The sequence below is a fragment of the Chiloscyllium punctatum genome, chromosome 2, assembly GCF_047496795.1.
Source record: "Chiloscyllium punctatum isolate Juve2018m chromosome 2, sChiPun1.3, whole genome shotgun sequence".
In the NCBI taxonomy this organism is placed as follows: Eukaryota; Metazoa; Chordata; class Chondrichthyes; order Orectolobiformes; family Hemiscylliidae; genus Chiloscyllium; species Chiloscyllium punctatum.
Genome location: NC_092740.1, coordinates 71,206,053 through 71,220,965, shown reverse-complemented (window position 1 = coordinate 71,220,965; position 14,913 = coordinate 71,206,053). Strand labels below are relative to the sequence as shown.

General features: G+C 39.3%; 1 protein-coding gene across 4 annotated transcripts in view; it reads left to right on the top strand.

Annotated features, from left to right (window-relative positions):
* epb41l4a (erythrocyte membrane protein band 4.1 like 4A) overlaps positions 1–14,913 on the top strand; it is a 338,117-nt gene that overhangs the window by 188,966 nt on the left and 134,238 nt on the right. For all 4 annotated transcript variants that reach the window (XM_072583689.1, XM_072583685.1, XM_072583687.1 and 1 more), the window contains 2 exons: positions 107–204; positions 952–1,072. In XM_072583689.1, coding sequence (XP_072439790.1) covers positions 107–204; positions 952–1,072 — 219 coding nt within the window. The remainder of the gene's footprint in view (positions 1–106; positions 205–951; positions 1,073–14,913) is intronic.

Genomic DNA, 14,913 nt, shown 5'->3' with positions numbered 1-14,913 from the left:
CCAGATGTATTCCAATTATAGGTTGATTTATCAAAAATGTGGATGCACTGGATGCAATTCAGCTTTAAAAATGTCTTTACTGATAACTTTCTTGTTCTCGTTTTAGATATCAGTTTTTTCTGCAGGTCAAACAGGATGTTCTCCAAGGTCGGCTGCCCTGTCCTTTAGATATTGCCTCTCAACTGGGTGCTTATGCTATCCAGTGTAAGTGTGCCTGTCTTACTCTAACAGTTTAATGATTTAAAAAATATATATATTGCATGAGCTTTAATGAAGAACACTGTTTCTATGATGATAAGAATTACGTGTCTGTAAAAATTAACTCTAATGTGGAGAAAAGTGAATTCCATTTGCAAGAGAAATAATTTGCTTGGAGTTTCTGTTCACTGCTCTTGTTAATCAGTCATATGCTACTCCTACACACAATAGTCAGAAGACCATGGATTGGGGCTGAAATTTCCTGTTCCCTTTATGTAGCACGAGCATAGAAGCTGAAAGTCCAGGCAAACGTATCCCAGTACAGTGAGACATTATAAATATTGCATGTAGTAGTGTTGAAGTGTCAATTTGCCGTGGCGATATAATCACAGACATGAGATCTAAAGTCATTTTTTAAAAACAATGTACAATTGGAACAATTGAGGTTAATTTAGAAATTAAAACATGAGTCAAAAACAGAAATTGCTGGAGATATTCAGCAGGTCTGGCAGCATCTGTGGAGAGAAAGCAGAGTTAACTTTTGGGCTCCAGTGATCATTCTGAATGAGAAGCTAGATATCATCATGTTTTTTAAATTAGAAAGCTTAAAGTCCATAGTCCATGATTTATACCTAAATATGTAAATATGAAATGAATCCCACAGTTCTAGGTACAACAGTAAGACTAATTGATTACATTGGTTGTAAATGTGAGTGCAAAAATATGATCAAATATTATTTTCTTCCTGTTTAGCTGAACTTGGAGACTATGATCCTTATAAACACACAGCAGGTTATGTGTCTGAATATCGATTTGTTCCTGATCAGAAGGAGGACCTTGAAGAAGCAATAGAACAATTCCATAAAGCATTAAGGTAGGGGCATTCTGTTTTTCACAGCAAACAAATTAGGCTTCAGGAAGTATTAGCTAATTTCAGAAAGTCCATAAGAGTTTCTGTAACCAGCAAGAAATATGTATTAGAATATTTTTTCACAAGTATAAAGTGAAATTGTTTACATTAATGACTTGAAGAATTGTAATAATAGGAGACTCCGCTATGACAAAAGTTGGCTGATGATCACACAATGTTCAGCACCATTTGCAACTCCTCAGATGCTGAAGCACTCCATGTTTAAATACAACAGGACTTTGACAATATCCAGGCTTGGGCTGACAAGTGGCATGTAACATTCATTCCACACAACTGACAGGCTATGATCATCTCCAGCAAGGAAGAATCTAACCATGGTCCTTGACATTCAATGGCATTACCATCACTGAATCCACCACTATCAACATTCTGGGGTTTACCATTATCCAAAAACTGAACTGGACTAGTCATATACATACAGTGGCTAGAGTAGCAGGCCAGAGGCTAGTAATCCTGCAGAGTAACTCACTTTCTGACTCCCTAAGGCATGACCACAAGTGTAATTCTGAAATATGTCAAAATGCTCCCCAATGTCCTGGATGAGTTCAGCTCCATTGGCACTCAAGAGCAAAGCAGTCTGCTTAATTTGTACCACATCCACAAACAATGACTCCTGCCACCACCAATGCTCAGTAGCAGCAGGATGTGGCATCTAAAAGATGCACAGCAGAAATTCACCAAGGATTCTTAGGCAACACCTTCCAAACTGCCTGGATGGCCATGGGCAGCAAACACATGGGAGAACCACCATCTGCAAGTTCTTATCGTTCCTTCACTGTCAGTGGGTCAAAACCCTGGAACTCCCTTCTCAGCAACACCATTGGAACCCATGGATCTGCAGCAAGTTTAGAAAGTAGCTCCCCACCAGCTTCTCTAGGGTAGTTAAGAGATGGGCAATAAATGCTGGTTGAGTCAGCTTCACCCACATCCCAAGAAAAAAAGTAAGAATTTCATGGCAATAATAAATGTGCAAGAACGATTTGAAGCTAATTGTGCCATTTTGAAGCTCAAGCACAATTCAATGCTCTCCCTTTGATGAACACATGATTAATAGCAGAGAGGCTCCCCCACTTCCTAGTGCTACTTAAGGGGATCATCAACTGCTTACTGGTTGGGGCTGGTTGATTTTGTTGCGCTGCTTTTGTTACAATTTGTACAGGTGTTTAATGTTTTCTGTAACTATTTGATAGAGTCATAGAGTCTGTTGCAAAAGGTAATGAATTGACAAGTGCTGAAGGTCTTTTTCTTACCATTAAGGTTTCTGAACAAATTAATTGCTCCTTGGCTTAGGTACAGTAGTATCCTGAAATATGGCATGACTTGCAGATTGAGTGGATGCTCATGCAGGACAAGCTTCTAGGTGTTGGATGAGAAGGAGGAAAATGTGTAAAAGGGCTTTTAGCAGAAGGTCTTGTCAGTCCAGTGTGTTCAGGAAACAATTCTACTACTTGAACCCCATCAAGAAGCAATGTGTAAGAAATCTATGCTTCAATGGAAAACGAGGCAGAGAATCACAAAGTCAATGTCCAAGACCTTCGCAATAGTGTGCTGTGCTAGCTGTATTTGAACGAATTCACCAAAGTAAACACTAGTGAAAGAGGGACACAAACCGTCCCTTAATCACATGACTCATGAATCTAGTGCACATTCTATGCACACATGTGTAGAATGCATGCACATTAAGCCATTGTGTCAAATTCCAAACTTCAGCAGTTCCCGGCTGTGTAAACGGGGCATTCTGTGCCCTTTCCTAACAGTTCTGCTCTACGAGAGAAACTGAGAGAGAATGGAATACAACATTTCTGAAGGAGCCCTGACTGGAATCTCCTGTCCACAGTGTGAAGCTCTCTCCTTTTGTGAAATAAAAGAGAAGGGTTGGAATAGCAAACTGAGTGAGAATTGGAAAATCCAGCCCAACGTCTCTCTGCCTGAACTGTTCGTGTATACCGTAGGGTCTTTCATCATGAGGGGACTGCCCTTACAATCAGTGAACCTGCTGAGGATGAGGAAGAGGAAGGACAACAATGTAGACAGCCACATCCTGCCTTGGCTGTTCACTAACAGCTAATGTGACTCCAATACTTACTGTGTTATCACCATCCTTCATTCACCAACCTCAGCACCTCTGTAATGTAGGAATGGGTGTTTGGTTTGTATATTAATTTCATTTTGATTTGACAATACCCTGCCTTTAATATTCCATCCATCACCTCTGTTACCTGCTGAATTTATATGCCTATTTTAATCAGTACATCACTCTTTCATATTTCAGTGTTTAAAATTGATTATTGACCTGATAAATTAATTTTCAATCTAAGTCATGCTGTAATTCTGTCATTGGGCTATAAACTTTATTTTTTATTTAATTAAGTGCCATTATTATTTATTTTCAAGTTTAGCTCTTCTTGATCATTAACCATCTGAATGCCTACTTGGCCAAAGCATAAACATAAAAGCCACTATGAAATAAATATTCCAAGCCAATTTCATGTATAACATTGTGACAATATTGTATGCAAAAGTCAATAAATCACTCTTCATGCCTGTCTTTGCTTGTCCTCGTTCTCCCCTGCAGTGTATCCTTGTAGCTTGCAACGTGGCTGGTAGAAGGTTGCCAACTTGCTATAAGTAGGAAATTACAGATGGCTTTAGAAGATGGCCTCAAAGAGTTTCAGGCCTAGAATGCCAGGAGCAAACTTCTGGAACTCAGTCTGGGATGAAGCAGTCTGGAAAATCAAACTGCAGTCATAGTCTGAATGAAAACTTCATAGAATGTTTTTGAGGTAGTTACTGTTTATAGTAACAGCTAGTAATAGCTGTAAATCAGAAGGTGGGAGGGAGAGAGGAACTCAGCAAAATGGTAGTCTCATAGAGAATGATATTGAGCAAACTGATGGAGCTGTGGGCTGACAACTCTGCAGATCTGGATGCACTTAATCCTGGGGCCTAGAAAGAGGTGCCTAATATGTTGGTGTTAATTTTTCAAAATAAATTGGACTCTGGAAAGGTTCTGTCAGACGGGAAAGGAGCAAATATTATCTTTCAAGAAGGGAATGAGACAGAAAATATAGAACATAGCACATTACAGCGCAGTACAGGCCCTTCGGCCCTCGATGTTGCACCGACCTGTCATATCAATCTGAAGCCCATCTAACCGACACTATTTCATGTACGTCCATATGCTTGTCCAATGATGACTTCAACGTACTTAAAGTTGGCAAATCTACTACCGTTGCAGGCTGAGTAAAGAAACTACCTCTGACATCTGTCCTATATCTATCACCCCTCAATTTAAAGCTATGCTCCCTCATGCTCGCTGTCCTCATACTTGGAAAAAGGCTCTCCCTGTCCACCCTATCTAACCCTCTGAATATCTTATATGTCTCTATTAAGTCACCTCTCAACCTTCTTATCTCTAATGAAAACAGCCTCAAGTCCCTCAGCCTTTCCTCGTAAGACCTTCCCTCCATACCAGGCAACATCCTAGTAAATCTCCTCTGCACCCTTTCCAAAGCTTCCACATCCTTCTTTATAATGAGGTGACCAGAACTGTACACAATACTCCAAGTGTGGCTGCACCAGAGTTTTGTACAGCTGTAGCATTACCTCATGGTTCCGGAACTCAATCTCTCTATTAATAAAAGCTAAAACACTGTATGCCTTCTTAACAACCCTGTCAACCCGGGTGGCAACTTTCAAAGATCTGTGTACATGGACACCGAGATCGCTCTGCTCATCTACACTACCAAGAATCTTACCATTAGCCCAGTACTTATTCCGGTTACTCTGACCACAAATAGGAAACTATATGCCAATTTGCTTGATATCTGTCGTGGGGAAGTAATAGAATTGATCATTAAAGGGAACATAGGGGCACATTTGGAAAAACTGAAGGTAATCAGAGGGTCAGCATGGTTTTATCAAAGGGAAATTGTGTTTTAACCAGTTTATTGGTGTTCTTTGAAGCAGGAACATGCACTGTTTCTTGCAGGCACCGTAATGCACCAAATATTTAACTGTGCATTCTCAATGATATTCTTCTGTGTACTGCTCTTCATTGTTTCCCAGGGTAGATTCACTTCCTGAAGATTTCTGAGCTGCAGCCACAAAGCACTTTCCTTAAAAGAGTATCAGACTTGCTTTCAGTGGTTTTGGAAGGTACTTGAGCCACCTGGTGATGCCTGCAGCCAATTAACACCATGGTTGGTACTTGCTACAGTCATACAAACATACAAAGAACAAGAGCCGGCCACTCAGCCCTTTGACCCTGCTCCACCATTTAACAACATCATGGCTGATCTGGTTTTAACCTCAACTCTACATTCTTGAATATCCCAACAACCTTTTATCCCCTTGGGCATGAACAGAGAAGATAGGGAGTTATCATTCTCTTGGTTGAGAACCAGAGGAACTGACTTCAGGTGATGGTAAAAGAAGCAGTGTTTAACTGTGGAAAAGTACAATGATGGGTTAGGATCTGGAATGCACTCAGAGTGTGCTGGAGACAGCATCAATAAACATTCAAAAGAGAAAGGGATATTTATCTGGAGAGGAAACGCTTGCAGAGTTATGGGGAAAAGATACGGCATGGGGCTGACTAACTCTTATTGAGACAGCAGGGCTGAAAAGCCTCTCTCTGTATTCTCTAGTTTTAATATTGCTTAACTTTAATACGAGAAGTACATGTTACCAAAGCCTGTGGTCTTGTGCTCGTCAGGATACATGCAAGAATGCCAAATTTTAAATAATCACAGCAATTTATGCTACAGGAGCATAGGTTACTGATTATTTGGCAAGTCGGATCCAAATTGTCAGGGCACGTCTTCCTATTTCCCCCACCTTTTCTGAGGCTTGAACATTTTCATGACACCAGATTGGGTACAGTTGGAAGACTGGGCTGGCGGGGTTTGGGAGCTGTTGGAGGAGGAGAACTAGAGGTAGAGGTTGTGGGAGATCTGTGAGAATGAGGATAGGAAGGTATGGGAACAAGGGGAGGGTGCTTTCAGCTGAAGGGTTTTGAATGCAAAGCATCTACCTTTTCATGTACAACAGAACTTGCTGGAAAAGCTCAGCAGTCTGGCAGCATCTGTGGAGGGAAGACATATGTCTACAAAACAAATATTTCCTTCAAAATTTAAGTCCTCCAATAAATATTAAATATAAAGTATTTTGTAACAATATAAATATGATATCCAATCATGAAACTCTCAGTCATGTATAGGTGTTGTAATAAATCTTAATAAATATTTTGCAGCAAAAATATTGCCACATCTAAAGCGACATTTATTCAAAACTAATCCATTGTCCAAATTGCATTTTGGACATTAGATACTAGATAAATGATCTTTTCTTCTTGGTGTGTTCAATCAAACTGTAGTTGAATAAGTTACTCTTTGTACACCCTCGTTTCAAAATGAATGGATCAGCTGTGTGTCCAGCAAGTTTGTCCTCCTGTCAGATGTAGGTTAAATCATTTTGTTTTATGGAGCTTGCCATTTGACAGCACTACTTCTGCATTATTTACTTTGCCATTTTATCTCTAACAATGTTACAATGTAAAGTAAACAGGATATATGATGTTTTTCCAGATCCTTAATCTGGAGTAACCCCGAGGTATTCTGACTGAATAGAAAGTTTGTTAGCTATAAGTACTAATAATATCATATTTGTAACATATTGTTAGGCATTTTATTACAAATGGTTGGCCATCCATAATTTTGCTTTTGTATTGTGTAATATTATCTGAAGTTCAATCACCTTAAAAGAGTCTTTCCATCTCTTGTGAAAAGAATAGTGTGGGCCCTCTTGTCGTGCAGCAGTAATGTCCTTCCCCCAGACCAAGAGACCCAAGTTTGAGTCCCACTCTGCTCCAGAGGTGTGTAATAACATCTCTGAACAGGTTGATTAGGAAAAATAGGTTAAATAGAAGAAATAGGATCTCGACCTGTTTCAGGCAATCTCATTCTTACCAAAATATATATCTGATTAAACTACTATAAACTCTCCCTTTTTTCTCTGCACGAGAATAGTTTTTTCAGAAACTGGAAGTCGCTTTTTTAAAATTGGTATTGTAGTGAAGAAATGGATGCCCTGATAACCTCTACCATTTATTCAGATATATTTTCATTTTTTGTAGTGACCTGGTTTGCTTTGAGATTCCTGTTCAGTTGCCTATTTACCTCGTTTAGCTTTGCTAAACTTAAAACTACTTCCTAATGGCACTTAAGGAGCTCTTATTTTCTTGTGAAAGCGGCCATGAATACTTGTAATATGCAGTTATTGTAGACATTCCAGATTCTTTGAGATTTGATAGTTATTTTAACACTGCTCCATTCTGACAAAATTTGAGGACTGGAAAGGTTGAGTTTCTGGTTTGGTTTCTTCCAAACTACCCTCTAAGGTAACGATTATGCCCAAAATGTCGATTCTCCTGGTCTTCTCCTGCTTTTCCAGCACCACACTCTCTTGATTCTGATCTCCAGCATCCGCAGTCCTCACTTTCTCCTAGTTGCTATTTGTCCATAGCAATTACACTTCATGACCTGATTTGCTCAACTCCTTAATAGATATTGTGTTTCTAATTTGAGTAGTTATCCAGAACCTCTTGAAACTTCACAGAAACAGAAAGTATCCTTCAGAAAGTAATGAGTGATATATTGAGTCAATAATGTAAGCATGAACAAAGAGTTGCTCAGAACAAGACCCTTTGCAAGTGAGAAATTCCAGTGTGAACTATTATAACTGTCTAATTGGGTACTTCTGGCTACTGGAATGGGGAGAAAATTCAGAAATCTGAAGTGCAAAGAGACTTTAGAGTTCTGTTCCAGGATTCTCTCAAGGTACACTTGCAGGTTGGGTCAATAGCTAGGAAGGCAAATGCAATGATGGCATATGTTTTGAGAGGACTTGAATATAAAAGCAGAGATGTACTTCTGAGGTGCTCTAAGGTTCTGGTCTGACTACATTTGGAGTATTGTGTGCATTTTTGGACCGCATATCTCAGGAACGATGTACTGGCCTGTTCACAGGATGTTCATGAGAATGGTCCCAGGAATGAAAAGCTTAACATATGAGGAATGCTTGAGGATTCTGGATTTATACTTGATGGACTTTAGAAGGATGAAGGGGGATCTAATTGAAACATACGGAATACTAAATGGCCTGGACAGAGTGGACGTTGGAAGGATGTTTCAATTGGTAAGAGACTAGGACCTGAGGGCACAGCCTTAGAGGAAAGGGAAGACCTTTTAGAATGGAGATAAGGAGAAACTTCTTTAGCAAGAGAGTGGTGAATCAATGGAATTCAATGCCACATAAGGCTGTGGAGGCCAGGTCATTGAGTATATTTAAAATTGAGATAGATAGTTTCTTGAGTATCAAGGGGATCAAGGGTTACAGGAGAAAGTAGGAGAATGGGATTGAGAAATTTATCAGCCTTGATTGAATGGTGGAGCAGACTTGATGGGCTGAATGGTCTAATTTCTGATCCTATGTCTTATGGTCTTATGGCATAAAGCATTCAAAATAGTCTCCAACTGCTAGCAAGAAAAAAACATACAGTTTGCCATTCTGTTTTAGACCACAGGGAACCACTGAAGCACCATCCAGTTGAAGCAAGTTGCATAGATCTTGTGGTTTTTGAGCACAAAATTATACATTGCATGAGTAAATATGTCTTCATTACTTCGCAACACTGTTATTAGGAAAGTATATATGTTAGTCTTTAGGGTGAATACATTTAGCCACAGTCTACCTCACAGTATAGCTGAAAAAGGGTGCATCTTGTCTAAGTATTTCATCTCATGCACATCAGCACAATTCACAAGAAATATCGATGTAAAGGTAAAACAAAATCTAACTATTCAAATTAGAAACACAAAATTGATAAGGGAGTTGGGCAAATCAGGTTATGAAGTGTAATTGCTCTGGACAACTCTCAGTAAAGGTAACTTATCTGCCAGGTAACTGGCACATTCAATGTCCAGACAACAATGTTGAGTACATTTCCAAGTACACTTATTCTGGAGTGGCTTATTTTGAAGTGGGAATTGAAATCAGTGGCAAAGATCTTAATTGACTGGGATTCAGAAGAGGTCGCATGAGAATATTAGAGCATAAACAATTCTTTGTTTTAATTTAATGAGGAGAGAGTTACACTTTAGTAGTCTGCTACCACTAAAGATTTAAATTCAAATTTGGAAGAAAGCAAACCAGAAACTCAACCCTTCCAGTATGATAGGCGAGTGCTGATTTGTGACAAGTCGACTCTGATTGATAGACATGTTACTATAGCATCAATTAGATGGTGGTTAGTTGTTAACTGCCAAGCGTCGTTTGAATTTTAAGCCAGGCAGGTTGATGCTTATTCATTGGTTTTCTTAAATAATGGCAATTAGGAGGGCAGGAAAGCAGAGCTGGCTAAAATGAACTGGCAAAAGAGACTAAGGAATAGGTTAATAGGAATGCAGTAGTAGACATTTCAATGGGATATTTCAGCCTAAACAGAATATGTACATTTCAACAGTAAAGGAACAGTCCAAAGGCAGGTCTTAATATCTCTGGGGAAAGTGAGTACTGCAGATGCTGGAGATTAGAGTCAAGATTAGGAAAGCCCAGCAGGTCAGGCAGCATGTGAGGAGCAGGAAAATCAATGTTTCAGGCCAAAGCCCTTCATCAGGAATGAAGGGCTTACTATCTGTGGTTGACTGAAAAAGATTAATGGTAATATCGTACTTAAAGATAAAACATTTAATTGCACAAAGTTGTTTTTTAGTGCAGAGGATTCGACAGAATATAACAAGCAGCAAATAACAACCAAATCATTAATACAGAGGGAAAAATTAGAGTATGTGGGGGAAAAAGCTAGAGATATAAAAAGAGCAAGTGTTTCTATAGCTATTGTTAAAATAGAATTAACAAAGAGAGCAATAGTCCTATAGAAAGTGAGTGTTTCAAATTAATAATAGAATTGAAGAGATATTTGTATTTTTTTCATAGAGGATACACATAACACCCTGAAAATAGTTATAAATCAGGAAATGGAAGGGAATTTGGATCTCAAGAAAATTGCAATCATAGGGAGGTACTACTTACCAAATTGTTGAAGTTACAGGTGAACAAGTCTACAGATCCTGATGGAATTCATCATAAGGTCTGAAAAGAACTGGCTAGTGAAGTAGTTAATGGTTTTAACTTTTCAAAATGTCCGAGATTAGAGGAATGTTCCATTATGATGGAAGTTACCAAATGCAACTCTTTTACTCAAAAAAGGAGGAACATGTAAAGCAAAAAAGTACAGGCCACAGCATTTGTCAAAAGGAAGACTTTAGTAGCTATTATTAAAGATAAACTGGCAAGGCACTTTGAAAAGTTCTAGGTGATCAGGCAGAGTCTGTCTGGTTTTGTGAAAGGGAAATCCTGCTTAACCAATTTATTAGAGTTTGTTGAGGTTATAATGTGTGCTGTGGGTATGATGAATCAGGTGGATTTCCAGAAAGCATCTGATAAAATGCTGTCCAAGGTGTGGGGCTTACCATTTGGCACGTGCAGAAGATTTGCTAGTTAACAGAAAAATAGTTTTCAGAATATAACTAAACATTCAATATTTTAAATCTATTTTTACCATTTTATCTAAGAACGAAAGACAGACAAAATCTTTGGAAACTTGTGACTTCAACACATTTGTACTTTGCAGCATAACAGGTAAATGCAAATTTGAAATACTTTCTGATAGTTTGAGATACATCAATAATGGTGTTTCATCATTAACATTGCATTTTGAAATGCGACACTATTCTAGCGAACTACCCGCTAACCCTGACAGCATCTTCCCATTTTATTGTTGGAAGTTGGAAACTATACAAACAGAATTCCAGTAATTTGTGCTGCAGGTCAGTCAGAACATTAACACCTACAGTAAATTCTAAATAAGTGGTGGAAACTTGTGACTTCAACACATTTGTACTTTGCAGCATAACAGGTAAATGCAAATTTGAAATACTTTCTGATAGTTTGAGATACATCAATAATGGTGTTTCATCATTAACATTGCATTTTGAAACACGACACTATTCTAGCGAACTACCCGCTAACCCTGACAGCATCTTCCCATTTTATTGTTGGAAGTTGGAAACTATACAAACAGAATTCCAGTAATTTGTGCTGCAGGTCAGTCAGAACATTAACACCTACAGTATATTCTAAATAAGTGGGGGATGGGGGAGGGTCTATATTGAAATTTAATACACTGCATTACATTCATTTTAAGGCTTAGAACAAATCAGCCAGTTGCAAGTTGTCTTACCACAGCTGATTATGAATTTCAGGTGTAATATGTATTTCACGTTCGGCACTTGCCTCATACATATTCCTAAACAAGATATCTTTGAAACACTAAAACTTATTGCATTTGAATGCATTCATATTTAAGCACAAAGTAGTAATTTAACTATGCAGAATCTATTCTTGGTAAATGACAACTTGCATTAAAGAACATCCAACTAGAAGCTTTGCACATGGATGCAAGGAAAACAGATACTGAGCCAGGAAGAGAAAGGATAAACAAGGTGACGAAAAGATTGGTTGGATGGATAAGGTTTGTGAAGGTTATTGAGTTGTAGAAGACAGGAGAATTTGAAGAATAAGCTTTCAGACAAGAATGACCGAAGACTATCCTGACAATAGTGAGATAAGAAGAAGAGAAATGTATAGACCTGAGTCAAAAGGACAAACATATAGAATTTTGCCATCACCAGTTAGAATGGGGACCTGAGTTGGGAGGTTCAGCAGCACCTTAACATTGGGCCTTTAGCCTCACTAATATCAACTAGACAATCTGTTGTTAAGTATCTCATCTTCATGGGCATCTTGCCATATGAACAAAATAAATATTGGACCTTTTACCTTGCCAAATGTATCTCTAAGATAAGTCTTGGAGTCCAAGGAGTGACAAAGGAGAGGTGGAGATGGAGATGCTACTGAAATACAATAGAGTTGGAAAGCACTACTGATGTGCTTAGCAATGTTTCTGAAAAATATTTGGTTTGGGAAAAATTATCAATATGTGTCAGATGCTGTTTATACCAAATGATCGTGGAAAATTCCTGAGCAGAACGGGCCCAGGACTGGCTGAGTATATGGAGACCAGTATCAACCATCATAGTTCTTATGCACATTTGTAAGAAACTTATCATCTATTTTAGATGACTTCCTAGGATTCACTGAATTCTACAAAGGTATAACCCACATGTAGATTAATTAATTAGGATTTTCAACTGATAAATTTGTCATCAGTCACACTGTTATTGCTTGCAAAATAGTGGTAATATGTATTAATCTCCTGCTCTGCAGCATTTTGGGGTAATGCATGAATTATAAGGTGAGGAGTTAAACCTTTGTGAGGGAGGGGGATGAGAAACCAAAGCAATAAGGAAAAGGGATGATGAACTAGGATGCATAGGGTGGAAGAGCTAAAAATAATGACTGCAGATGCTGGAAACAAGATTCTGGATTAGTGGTGGTAGAAGAGCACAGCAGTTCAAGCAGCATCCAAGGAGCAGCGAAATCAACGTTTCGGGCAAAAGCCCTTCATCAGGAATAAAGGCAGAGACCCTGAAACGTGGAGAGATAAGCTGGAGGAGGGTGGGGGTGGGGAGAAAGTAGCATAGAGTACAATGGGTGAGTGGGGGAGGGGATGAAGGTGATAGGTCAAAATTGGAGTTCGTGCAAGATAGAGAAAGGGAGGTGTGCAAGGACAGTGTAGGATTCGTGAAAGTATTAAAGCTAGTGGAAATGGAAGTGTTGAAAGGCAATTGAGTAAAGGTGCATGTAAATGCCACAGTTGGTGTGTAGTGAGAATATGTGATCTGAAATTAGTTTTGCGGTCAAACAGCCCTTGAAGCTGTGAATTGCCTGATCAGTCCTAGATAATTTTTATGTGTTTTTATCACTGTTACTGATGAATTACTAATGTTTGAAGTGAAGCATAGAAACTCAAGGATGTAACACTCAAGGATCTGATAGATCCTGACTGACATGGGCTATTCTGAGAAATATGGCAGAAAATTTGACTACTCTTGGGAAATAAGGCAGGGCGGGTGACTGAGGTGTCAATGGGGGAGCACTTTGGGGCCAGTGACCATAATTCTATTAGTTTTGAAATGGTGACGGAAAAGGATAGACCAGATCTAAAAGCTGAAGTTTTAAATTGGAGAAAGGCCAATTTTGATGATATTAGGCAAGAACTTTCAAAAGCTGATTGGGGACAGATGTTTGCAGGTAATGGGACAGCTGGAAAATGGGAAGCCTTCGGAAATGAGATAACGAGAGTCAGAGGCAGTGTATCCCTGTTAGGGTGAAAGGAAAGGCTGGTAGGTATAGGGGAATGCTGGATGACTAAGGAAATTGAGGGTTTGGTTAAGAAAAAGAAGGAAGCATATGTCAGCTACAGACAGGATAGATCGAATGAATCCTTAAAAGCATATAATGGCGGTAGGAGTATACTTAAGAGGGAAATCAGGAAGGCAAAAAGGGGACATGAGATAGCTTTGGCAAATAGGGTTAAGGAGAATCCAAAGGCATTCTACAAATACATTAAGGACAAAAGGGTAACGAGGGATTGAATAAGGGTCCTCGAAGATCAGCAAAGCGGCCTTTGTGTGGAGGCACAGGACATGGAAGAGACACTAAACGAGTATTTTGCATCAGTGTTTACTGTGGAAAAGGGCATGGTAGATATAGAATGTAGGGAAATAGATGGTAACGAGGAGGTGCTGAATGTCGTGAAATGCACAGAAGTGGATAAATACCTAGTACCTGATCAGGTGTACCCTAGAACTCTGTGGGAAGCTCAGAAAGTGATGGATGGGCTTCTTGCTGAGATATTTGTTTCATCGATAGTTGCAGGTGAGGTGCTAGAAAACTGGAGGTTGATGAACGTGGTGCCATTACTTAAGAAAGGTGGTAAGGACAAGCTAGTGAACTATAGACCGGTGAGCCTGATGTCGGTAGTGGGCAAGTTGTTGGAGGGAATCCTGAGGGACAGGAAGTACATGTATTTGGAAAGACAAGGACTGATTAGGGGTAGTCAACATGGCTTTGTGCATGGGAAATCATGTCTCACAAATTTGATTGAGTTTTTGAAGAAGTAACAAAGAGGTCTGATGAGGGTAGAGTGGTTGACGTGATCTATATGGACTTCAGTAAGGCGTTCAACAAGGTTCCCCATAAGAGACTGGTTAGCAAGGTTAGATCTCACAGAATACAGGGAGAACTTGCCATTTGGAATTAGCCATTGGCTCAAAGTTATAAGGTAGGGGGTGCTGGTGGAGGGTTGTTTTTCAGGCTGGAGGCCTGTGACCAGTGGAGTGCCACAAGGACTGGTGCTGGGTCAAATCATTTTTGTTATTTATAGAAATGATTTGGATGTGAGCATATGAGGTATATTTAGTAAGTTTGCACGTGACACCAAAATTGGAGGTGTAGTGGACAGCGAAGAAGGTTACCTCTGATTACAATGGATCTTGATCAGGTGGGCCAATGGGCTGAGAAGTGGCAGATGGAGTTTAACTTCGATAAATGCGAGGTGCTGCATTTTGAGAAAGCAAATCTTAGCATGACTTATACACTTAATGGTAAGGTCCTAGGGAGTGTTGCAGAACAAAGAGACGTTGGAAGTACAGGTTCATAGCTCCTTGAAAGTAGAGTTGCAGGTAGATAAGATAGTGAAGTAGGCATTTGGTATGCTTTCCTTTATTGGTCAGAGTACTGAGCACAGGATTTGGGAG